General features: G+C 32.4%; 1 protein-coding gene across 10 annotated transcripts in view; it reads left to right on the top strand.

The window, feature by feature from the left end:
* KIAA1109 (KIAA1109 ortholog) overlaps positions 1-12,342 on the top strand; it is a 217,396-nt gene that overhangs the window by 135,534 nt on the left and 69,520 nt on the right. For 9 of the 10 annotated variants that reach the window (XM_045987369.1, XM_045987360.1, XM_045987353.1 and 6 more), the window contains 7 exons: positions 665-840; positions 4,606-5,312; positions 5,701-5,946; positions 6,423-6,516; positions 8,355-8,405; positions 11,356-11,562; positions 11,954-12,192. In XM_045987369.1, coding sequence (XP_045843325.1) covers positions 665-840; positions 4,606-5,312; positions 5,701-5,946; positions 6,423-6,516; positions 8,355-8,405; positions 11,356-11,562; positions 11,954-12,192 — 1,720 coding nt within the window. The remainder of the gene's footprint in view (positions 1-664; positions 841-4,605; positions 5,313-5,700; positions 5,947-6,422; positions 6,517-8,354; positions 8,406-11,355; positions 11,563-11,953; positions 12,193-12,342) is intronic. The other variant, XM_045987382.1, reaches the window with a different exon arrangement.

Here is a 12,342-nt window from a genome sequence, read left to right as displayed (position 1 = left end):
ATAAATGTTCAATGACTGTTACAACCAAGTGATACTATTTAAAAAGAGGTCAGATGTTCATAATATTACATATGAAATATTTTTAATATTAACATAGGAAGGTGATAAACCATTCTAATATACCAGATTTTTATGGAAACAGTGTATATTCATACCTTTTTTTTTTATTATTTATTTATTTGACCGGCAGATCACAAGGCAGAGAAGCAGGCAGAGACAGAGGGGGAAGCAGACTCCCTGCTGAGCAGAGAGCCTGATGCGGGGCTTGATCACAGGACTCCAAGATCATGACCTGAGCCGAAGGCAGAGGCTTTAACCCACTGTACCACCCAGGCGCCCCTATTCATACCTTTTTTAAAAGCAAGACGTAGAATGATTTAAATTAATTCACAATTTTATTTCCCTTGTCCTTTCAGATGCTTAGGCAGGAGGGAGGAATCTTTGTCCTTGTGATTAATTTGAGAATGAGTTGCACATAATGGGTGTTGAAAAATACTGTTAAGTTTTAAGTACAATTAGAGTTATATTTACTACACAAGTACTTTTTTTTGGTCACAGTACAACATTGATATATGATATATGTATTGAGGTAGGGTAAGAAAAAAGCCACAGTAAATGACGAATTATAAATTAAGCTAATTAATGAATGTGTTATATCTTTTAGGTTGTTTTCAAACCTCTTCTCAGTCATACGGGTATTCAGTCACAGGATGCAATGCCACTCTGCTACCGAATGTACTTCGGAGAACACCTTTCATTTTCAGGGACTTTGGACTGCCTTAGAGCAGATATTGTGGATTCGGACACAGCCAAAGAGAGAAAAGGCAAAAGAGCAAGAAGGTGTCTTGTGTTATTGTTCTTTTTGTGTAAAATGTTGTATACAGGTTATAACATCTTTTTTTAACTTTATTTTCCTCTAATGCTAATGAGAGTAATTTTAATATCTAAAGTACATTTGTTATATATATCCTCAGAATTTGTTTACTGTTGCAGTAGTAGCTGAATTTTTAGGATCTTCTGCATTGTAATTTTACATATCTTACTTAAAATTATTCCTAACTTCCATTCTGAGCCAACTTGTAGTATTTTCTGTTAGAAACAGGGTAGAAGTCATATTGAGAGTATGGCCATGAGAAACAAATACACAGGAATGCTAAATGTAGCATGGTGAAAGTTAAGAACCATCTTTTATCGTCATTATTATCAGGGATAGTTCTTTAGTTTCCTTACTGTTTGAATAGGAGATATTATGCCCATAATAATAATTGATTATCTTTTTGTGAACATTAAATTTTACTTTGCATGGGTCTTGCTGATGTAGCTAGGAATAGTAGAATATGGATATAGGTGGCAATTATGACAAGAGGTTTTGCGGCATTCTTGGTTTCATCCAATTTAGGTTTTTGCAGGGTGGTAAATTAAAAGTAAAATGCACATGTATCACACATATAACTAAGTGAAATATGTTTTCCATTTGAAGTATTCTATTTAAAATTTTAAATAATTTGACAAAGTAAACATTTTTATGGCAATTATTAATAAAAAATACAGCTTTCTCAAATTTTATTTCAGGTCTAGATATCCGAGGATTTTCTAATGACAGGAACATGGAAGTTTCCTTGTCTTTTCTGTTAAATATAAGACAGTCACTGCTTTTCATAGTAGTGTCACACCGTAACAATGACTGGCAATCCAAAGCACCACAAAGTGTCCTTAATGATTATCAAGAGTAGTGAGGGAAAATTACCTTTGTTTTGTGACCTGGAAAAAATGTTTGTTAAAACATTAAACTTTCTATTACTGCTTATTATAAATGTGTAGGGAAATGAAAAATATAGTAAAACTAATACTTAGTACATTATCATTTAAAACATTAAAAACACCGAGAATTAAAGTGTCCTACTTTATTCTAAAATTCTCATCAAAGGATAGTTTGAATAGCCCTTGCTATCTTATTATATAACTTGCAATGCAGAAAGAGCATCCTTTATGTACCTTGGTGTAATGCTATACTCCATTCTAAGCACCGCTGAGTTTCCAACACTTTTTCCTTTGTACTTTTAATGTCATGAAATACCATTATGAGTTCCTTTTACTATGAAATTTTTTGCCAGCATCACTTATCACTTCTCTGGGATATTGTCATCCTTTTTTTTTTTTTTTTTTTTTTACAGCCACTTTCCTCTTTATGCCAGTAAGTTTGCCTTCACTGAGTTCCTCTAGCTGTGTATGTATAGTTTCTAGAACAGTAGAAGTATCAACATTTCTGCAGTTAGCTATTTCTTCTGTAACTCCATTTACTTTTATTTTAATTTCACCATGGCATTATCATTTTTTTTGTTTTGTTTCTGCATTTTTATCTTTGCTGTCCAGTTCCCTTTTGATTATCGATTTTTTTAAAATGTCACGTGGATTTATCATGAGGAGGCAACGCAATTACAAGCTTTACTGTCTGTGCTTGAAATGAATAACAAATGTACATCGACCAATCACTGACATACATAATGTGATCGGTTAATGATCATGGTGTCCATCTGTTATTTACATAGTGATTGGTGGACTGAAGAGCTAGCAGCAAGTTTGTACTTGATGCAGTTATTCGCAATACATTTTAGTTTAAGATTTAAACCATGTTATTAGGAAACTGGTGTTATGTGACTAAACCATGGTAACTGAAATCCATTCACATTGGAATCATAAATTCAGACTCCAAAATATTAATATGAACTTATACTCCGTAATTACTGTTAAAAGCTCAGTGCTAAACTTGTATTTCTATTTGCAATAGCTGACTTTCATATATATATATACACATATGTATGCACAGTATATGTGTCATCAGTAGATATAATTAATTTATATATAATTAGATTATATGTATTTGAATAATTATAGTTACAGCCTACTTATTGGCTTACTAAATGCTAAATAATACTGCCTGCCATGGACTAGAACTTCATCTGACCATACTTTATTCACAGAGAACTTACTGCATTTAAGTTCACTTTGAACTTATTGCATTTGATCTAGCTGAACTTAACATTCCTTTTCATTTTCTACTGCTACATCAGTTCTGAGTACTCTACATTCTTGTTACTGGTCCATGGTTAGCTTTTATTTATCAGATCTCCTGTTGTTCCACCTTAAACTCTATTTATTTGGAGATTTCTGTCACAGTACACTTTTCCTGGTTATTAATTTCAGGGTTTTTTTCCTCAACATTTGGAATGTTATTCATTCTGCTAGTTACTATACATTATTACTGGGTTATAGTTTCTTGTGTAAACATATATATCCCATCCTGTAAAGCCAGGACATTAAATCATTTAGCATAGATTCTGGCATGTAGAAGTTCCTAGAAACATCAGTTTCCTCATATCTTTGCTGTCCCTAGACAAGATAGTTGAACATAATAGGGACTTAATAAATATTTTTAAAATTTAATTTTAACTTTGTCTCTACGGTGCCCACACCAGCTCTTTATCTGTATGGCAACTTTTGTCATAAGTGACTGCTTCATTATATACCACTGTTTTTTCCTCCTTTTACTTGAATCTCCTCTCTTTGAGACTTTCTTACTTCCCTTAGATATTTTCAATTCTTGTTTTTGCAATTGTGGATTATTTTAATTTCTTTTGAGCCTTCTCTCTCCTGTCCATTCTACTTATCAAAATCCAGTCTTTCGTTCTTTGACTACAGGCTTAACAATGATTGTAGCCTTACTATGAGCTTGTACATTTTCATGGATTATACTCCAAAGTAGGGTTTTTCTTAAAACAATATTCATTAAAGAATTATTCTCTATAAAATCTTTAAGTTAAATTGAGAACATCAAAGCAGCTTCTGTTTCTTTTTTCTATTAGAAAAATTTGACCTATGTGACTATACATTCATATTGTACATGGAAGAAGAAGGAAAAAATAATTTTTTTTTCAGTTTTGGTGGCCTGTAGTTTATTGTTATTGGCAGCTGGTTTATAGAAATCTGTGACAGTTTGGCTTTTAAATATAAAAATTGACTATAATATTCCTATATGAAAATTTTCAGATAAGCAGGAGGATTTGCCAAATAATTTTCATAGTTTTTTAATGTGCATTTTTCATTTTTTCCAGTTGTATTCCTCCCCACTTTCATTTTGGCAAAGTAAGCTAGTAGGCTTTCATTTTAAATAGCAAATTAATTTATATAAATGCAGTGAGATTAAATTTATAAACAATGTATTTAACAGATGGGGAGAGAATGTTTAAGGGAGGCACCCTAATTGACGATAATTGACTTTAAATTCCATTACCATTGGAGTATACTACCATATTGGCAAGGAAAATGTTTAATTACTTCACTGAAATAATTAACATAAATCTGATTTTAACTAGTCAGTTATGGAATAAGATCAAGAGGGAAGTTTTAAGGCCTAGTTTCCAACATATAAAAGGTTGGCCTCATGAGAAAGCAAATTCTACTTGATCTCTTGCTTAAAATTATTTAAATGTTTTATAAGATGTTTTACCTTGGAGGTTTCTTTGCTAACAAACTAATAAAGATTGTGCATCTCTGGGAAAAAGGAAATAAAGTCTTGACATTTTTTTCTTTTCTCCTCATTTTTAGACAAGGTCATGTGAATCTTCCTCCACTTGAGTTCAAACCAGCATTAATGTTGGAAACCTTCAGCATCAGTGCTGTTGTAATGGAAAAGTCTGTGTGCACCCCTCAGAACTCTACCAGTGCTCTTTCTTTTCATGATCTCAACAAACGGTATTATAATACCTTTCACTGTAACTTTACTATTTCTTGTCAGTCAATAAGCCAGCATGTAGATATGGCTTTGGTTCGTCTTATTCATCAATTTAGTACAATGATAGATGACATCAAAGCAACTCAGACTGACATTAAACTTAGCAGATATACAGCTGGATCGGCCTCCCCAACACCTACCTTCAAAACCAGAAAACATCGGGATTTTCGCTCGTCTGACTTCAGCCGCAGTTCTAGAGGAAGTCTGAATGGTGGCAATAGAGTAAACAATGCAAAGAACAAACGGACCAACAATGAAAATAACAAAAAGGAATCTCGAAACAAAAATTCATTAGGAAGATCTGAAAGAAGAACTTCAAAAGTGTCTAGGAAAGGTTCAAAAGATGTGGTGGACCATATGACTATTCATATGGATGACTCTGATTCAATTACAGTGTCAGAACAAAGTGAGCCTTCAGCTGAGTGCTGGCAGAATATGTATAAATTACTTAATTTCTATTCACTTATCTCTGATCCAACAGGAATATTGGAAAAGTCTTCAGAAACATTTGGACCAGCAGGTAATGGATATCTTTATATTTTTTTTTAGAACAGCAGTAATACTAAAATGGACAGGTTGTTGATCATGTTTTCTTAATATTGTAAGTCAATAATTGAAATGCCAAGAAAATTGCCAGTCATCCATGGAGAAAAGGTAGTAATGGCAGTCAGATAATGCGCCACCCCATTTCCTGTCCTTCCATACACAGTTTGGTCTTAAAGATTCAAGCATACCTGCTTTCAAATATTTATTATTTTACTGTCAGTATGATCATGGGAAAATGTTGAAAAATTTTACAAGTCATTTTGGTGAGTAAGAGGGCTGGTTTGGAATATGAAGAAAGGTTAAGATGGTGTTTGGAGTGTTCTTCGATTTTTATATTCCGTATGTTTTGTTTCCTTTTAAAGGAGTTCGGAGCCCTACAGAGCCAACATGTAAAGTTGTGTTTGAAAATGAACAAGACAGTAATAGTTTGACTAAGACACAGAGAAAACGTAGCTTGGTGACTTCTGAACCTCAGCATGTTACTCTCATAGTGTTTGGGATTGGCATGGTGAACCGCACACACCTAGAGGCGGACATTGGGGGGCTAACAATGGAATCAGAACTCAAGAGGATCCATGGTAGCTTTACACTTAAGGAAAAAATGAAAGGTAAGATGACATTCTAACACTGTAGTTCTACTTTTCTGAAAAAAGCCAATGCCACGTCTCTAAAATTCCTACTTGGCAGTTTTTCTTCAAAAAATGAACTTTCCCTATTATATGGATCAGGAATGCTGCTTTATATAGTTTCTTTTCCTATTGTTTAAAATTTTCCATGTTTTCTATACCAAGTATTACTTCTAAGATTTAAAATGCTATTAGGCTATTTAATACATGAATGGCATATTGAACTATATTTGTCATTATTCCAATTTGACATATAAGATGTGTGTATATATATATATATGTGATGCATAGAAATAAAAATATTTTAAGTAGTTCAGAAATAATTTAAGTTTTATTATAAATAAAACTTTTGAATTATCTTTTATCAATGAATGTATTATGGATAAAATGCAACTTTAATACAAAGTACAATTATTTTATTTCCAGATTTCACATAATTCTTTTTTCTTACTTTTAAGATGTTTTACATCAAAAGATGACTGAGACGTGTGCCACTGCTCATATTGGTGGGGTTAATATTGTGCTGCTTGAAGGGATTACACCAAATATACAGTAAGTGTGTCAATTTTTATTACTATCTTAAAACTGTTTATTACAGTTTTATAGAAAAGTTAAAATTCATTGGATGAATCCCATACATACTGAGTTTTGAGATGTATATACATTATGTTACCAGATACTATAGTTCTGTCATTAAGAATATCACCAAATGAAATGTTTTCAGAAAAATAATTTTTTTCCCTTTCTACAATTGGTTTACCACCCCCACACCCCTCAAAAAAACTGACTCCAGCAACACTGTAAGATCGTATAACAAAATATGATTATAATGCAAATTTCAGTTAAACATATAACATGCAAAAGCTTACATAATTTACATAGTTAAAAATTTTAGTCAAAGAATACAGATCGTCTCTTGATTTTAGGTTAAGTAATCATTACTCAAATTCATGCCATTCTTTATTGTATCTTGCCATTTTTCATATAAAGAATTTAATAATAAGGTCTATGAGACTTGTAAAATAATATAGGTAAACTTTAATAGTGAGTATACCATACCTTATCACTTTTCTCTTGATTCTTTGCTCTTAACCTTTTCTTTTTAAGTCCTCCTCTTAGATCTATTCTGAATTGAATTTAACCATTGACTTTTGTTCATACGCTTGGGGGTATATATCTTAATTCCTAACTTCTTTTCATTGGAGCAGCTTTGATAACTTAGGTCAGATTTTGAGAATATGCTGTTTCTTAATGTTATAACTAGTTAATGTTCTGTCATCTTATAGTGAATCTGTCATACTAAATACTGACTAAATAGAAGATTTTGTGCACCTGCATAAAAATTAAGTATTAATCATGTATTGACTAGTAACAGTTCTATTCATATTTTAAACATGAGTGATGTGATAACTATCTTAGAGAACATTTCCTTGAAATGGTTCATTAAGGCTTGCTGGGATAGTTTGGAACTGTAAACCTAGATCCAAAGAGTATATTTCATCATAGCTGCCCTACATGGTCCAGATCGCATTTCCTAGGCAGTCTGGTAAGACGAGGAAATTATAGAAGTTAAGACAGACAAGATCTTTTCTGATAATTCATTGTGGGAGTAAGGATTATGATGCAGTAATTGCAATCCTAACAAGGACCTATTGTGAGCCAGGAGCCTCACATAGATTTAATCCTAATCTGAATCCTGTGAACTGGGGTGGTTTTATTGCACTTTACAGAGCAATAAATTGAGATTCGGAAAGATAAAAGTGTGTGTCTAAAATACTTAAAATCGTACAGTCAGAATTGTTGTCTGAACCTGTGCTTCTGCTAAATGTCACTGCAGACCTTCAGTTCCATGGTTCCTTTGCTGGCTCTAAATTGAAAGTACCGTGGTTACTTTAACTTTTGCAGCAAGTATAACAAATTTCTCTAGTTGTCTCAGGTGTCATATTTCCTCTTTCCTCTTGAACCTTTTATCTCTATTATCTGTTATCTCTTAAGGGCTTCAAATAGTCTCTAGACTTGCAAAACGTATTTATAAAACAGATTTTTAAAAAGTATTATATAGTTATATTTCTTGCCTTTGGGAAAAACAAAAACAGGTAAAGCCCCCTTAACTTTTTTTCTGGAAAAATAAAAGTTAATTATTTAGTGCCAAAGTCTAGTAGTGTTAAGATGTTCTGGATTTAGTCTTTAGTTTTTCATTTCCGATTTCAGTTAAAAGGAAATGAATCTAAAAAAAAAAAAAAATTGAGAAGTTTCTTTGAGGGAGAATTTACAAAGTGGGAAATAAGAAAAGCATTCCAGATGATTGATCATACTGTAACTAATTTATGTATGAATGTTTATTTGCTTCCTTTTTGTTTTCCTGCTTTCTCTTGAATCTTCATCTATAGACTGGAGGATTTTCCTACATCTCCTACAAGCACAGCCAAACAAGAGTTTCTGTATGTCATACTATTTTTTTCCCCCATGGGCTTTGTGATTAACATAGTATTGAATAGTTTTAAAGAAATATTTAGATTATCTGCATGGCTGTGAATGTATGTAGTTGTTATTTTGTAGCTTTTATGTAGATCCTTTTATAGATTAAAGTTTACTGACATTCAAGGAACACACAGAGGTAATAAGGGCTACCTTTTGATAATTCACACTTGGTTTTATTGAAAGATTTTAACACTAGTTATGTGTTGCTTGTACTTTTTTTAAGATACCTCACTGTTAAGATTTATATTATCATAAATCCCTCTTAACATCTGATGTGATAATAGAAACTAATAAGTTTCACTTGTGTATGAGCTTTCACTAATTACAAAAATAATTATTAACACCTTAATATGTGAAAGCAATGACAATCTCAACCATATAGTTTTATTAAGATGAAGAGAGTTAAAAGAAAAATAAGATGAGGAGAGTTTACTACTCTGTTGACAGATATTATGTATAGCTTTTACCGTATGCGCTTTTATATTTTGAGGGGCTTGATTTGACCCAAATATATCTGATATTTTGTGGTAGTAATCTATACTGACTGTCAGTAATTTAAGTATCCATTACATGAGTCTTGCATTGGGGTGGAGATAGAGATAATGAAGCCCCAGAGTACATCCTCAGACTACTCACTCAGTTTATAGAATAGCAAAGGATGGGGCCTGCATTTAAGACCCTATAGCCTGGACTCAGGAAGTAAAAAAAGATGGGGAAAACGTACTTGCCTCATTAGGCACTGTAGTCATTGTAGCTGATCACAATAGATCTATCAGAACCTTAAGAGGGTAAACTACCACTGTCAATGAATTCTTTAACAAGATTGTTTGGTCATTTGCCATGAACTTTTTGTGTATATGAGGCATGTCTAGGGTGCTACATGTTGTTATAGTCTTTTCTTCAGAGAGATTTTGACCACTTCTTTCTTGTGTAAAAGTCTTATACACACTACATACTGTAGGACCTAGATTAAGTGACAACTCTCTTCAAGAATGAAATTATGAATAGATAACTCACCTAGCAGCTTGTAAACTTTAATTCTTCATTCTGGGTCTCCTTATGTCTTTAACACGCATAGTTTGCAGGAGTTAATGTTAATCAGACATCCTCTGTAGTTTCTAGTCTTGTTTGAACAGGATAGGTCTATCATGTTGTCCAGCTAAAAGAACACTCACATTGTAGTGGTAGGCATCGTTTATACAGACTACACTGTGAATGGGACCCTCTGGTGCTGGACAGCACAGAGCACCTGAAGTCCTTAACATAAGAATTTTCAGTGGAAATATCATAGTAGGATCCAAAATAAGAGAGCAGTCAGCCCCATTAGCTTTCCATTTTTACTTTTGCTGTATAAAGGTAAAAAACAGTGAGATAGATATAGAATTTTACTGTCATGACAACAAGGTAGAGTTCTTTATATATTTAGTTTCATTCAGTAGATGGATACTGTTCACAAGTAAAAAGTTATTTGCATTTTAGCACCATCTGAGTGTTCTGGCTTATGTTGAAATTGAATTTAAAATGAAATCTCATTTATGACAAAAGTAGCTTTATTTATTATAATATTTAAGAAAAGATTCCAAATTCAATAACTAGTCAGTATCCCCAAATCTATTTTCATGCTGGTTAGACCAATTTCATAGATTACTTTTTTTTCTAGTCAGTGGATAGTCTCTGAAAAAATAGTTGCCTTTGTAGAAGAAAACCATATAGTTCTCCAGTAATTTTTTTTAATTTTATGTAATACTTGGATTTCATTGTAAATAATCAACACCTCTGATAGAGCCATTATTACGCTTCTCAGGGTTTATTTTAATATAAGTTAAATGTGATAAATTGATTGCTTAGATCCTTGAGACTGTAAATAAATTCTCAGCAAATCCTCTACAGTCTAAGTAGAGATAAATGTATGTGAACCGACCTGTAGTTAAAATGAAATTTGCATTTTATATGTTGTTTGGCTAAATCTATTTATTGTCAAGAATCTTTTGCCCATTTGAAAGATAATATTTATGTTTGAAGGTATTCTTTTACTAACCAGGCCCTCTGTGGCGCAGTTCATTGACATGAACCTTTGCATTCTGTACATGAAAACGGCTTCATCATGGCTTCTACATACATCACACATTATCTGTGGAATTCCACAGCTATAGTGGAGGGAGTCATTCCTCTGCTTTACTTCTTTCTGCTTATTGTTTCACAAAATTCAGTGAGTGCCACCATGCTCAATGAACTGTTGTAGTCATTTTAAGCGAGAAAAGAAATCAAGAAAGATGGTATCTCTGCTTTATGTCTATGTCAGTGAAGCTTACTAATTTTTAACTAAGTAGTAGTTACTTATCATGAAATGGACTTCTAACATTTCTTTGACACTTGTTGAAAATTTTAAAAAAATGGAAAAGAGAAGTTAAATTTTTTCCTTCTTGTTAATTTCTTCCAACATATTAGATGATTGATGAATTCCTTTGATTAGATTCTAAGAAGTATAGCAAGTATAGTGAGTATTTTGTTAGATATTCAGCATCTATGCTTTCTTAGTCGTTACACATATCCCTAAAATAAGCTGGGGGCAAAAAGAGTTCTGAATAGAGGAAAAATAAAGATGGAATTTTGTGTGTTGTATACATGTAGTATGTCAGTGTTCATTCTTTTACTTATAAGCACATACATGTTTTCTTCCATAAACTCTGTTAAGATATAGAATGGTTTTCAATGCAAACAATATAAAATAAATATATTTCAATGTTTTTATAAAGTATTTCCTCAATATATGATTTAAATGCATGAAAAATCTTAAGTCATTTACTTCATTGAATGATTTAAAAGCATTGTCTTACTCTTAAAATACTTTTTCAACATTGCTCTTTATTTATTGGCTCTCTTTTAATGCTCCTCCTTCTTTATTAATAGAACTGTAGTGAAATGTAGTATTGCCAAGTCACAAGCCCTCTACAGTGCCCAGAGAGGGTTGAAGACTAACAATGCTGCCGTGTTCAAAGTAGGAGCTATCAGCATCAACATTCCCCAGCACCCTGCCACCTTACATAGCATGATGGTTCGAAGTTCCCACCAACTATCTAAGCAGATCTCAGATCTTATCAGACAGCCTTCTACAGCGTAAGTTATTTCTTCAAGTTCTCTGGTTCTGTGTAATACTTTAAATTGGTCTTTGGTGTGTTAACAGTAGTTTAGAGGAATTAGTAAAGTGCACAATGCTTAAGTCGTAGAATTTGAAATCAAACATGAGTCTTAACTCTAGTTTCAAATTAAGGATATCATTGGCCTTGACAGTATAACATTCATTTGTATTTTAATTATTTCTTGTTTACTTTTCTAGATCATCATTTTTCTGTGGCTTTTTTTAGGAAGTCTTAAGATGGTCTGGTATTAGAAGACCTCTGTATACAGTTAATTTTCGCTATTTTTCATTTTGAATTTTAGTAATTTCATAGAATAAAATGGTAGCTGTTCTAATTACATATTTTTAAGTGATTTTTTTGTTTTATAGCCCACAGCCTATGAAAGAAGATATTGCAACACCCCTACCTTCTGAAAAAACTCCAACAAGTGTTAATCAAACTCCTATTGAAACAAATGAATTTCCTCAGTTACCCGAAGGTTTAGAAAAGAAGCCCATTGTTCTTAAATTCAGTGCCATGTTAGATGGTATAGCCATTGGAGCAGCGCTTTTACCATCTCTGAAAGCAGAATACAAAATGGGAAGAATGAGAAGTCATGGAATGACAGGTAACAATGAATTCAGTCTCTTAAAATTTATGATTGGTTTGAGAAGTTAGTAATATTTTGATGAAAAGTACATTTTGTTTTGAAGATATTATATTAAAATTTAAATAATTTTAATGAGAGCACTTTTAAATTTCATTAATGATGCGCTTC

Source organism: Meles meles, chromosome 2, assembly GCF_922984935.1.
Source record: "Meles meles chromosome 2, mMelMel3.1 paternal haplotype, whole genome shotgun sequence".
Classification (NCBI taxonomy): Eukaryota; Metazoa; Chordata; class Mammalia; order Carnivora; family Mustelidae; genus Meles; species Meles meles.
Note: the sequence above shows the minus strand (reverse complement) of the source record. Positions and strands in the feature narration are given on the sequence as shown.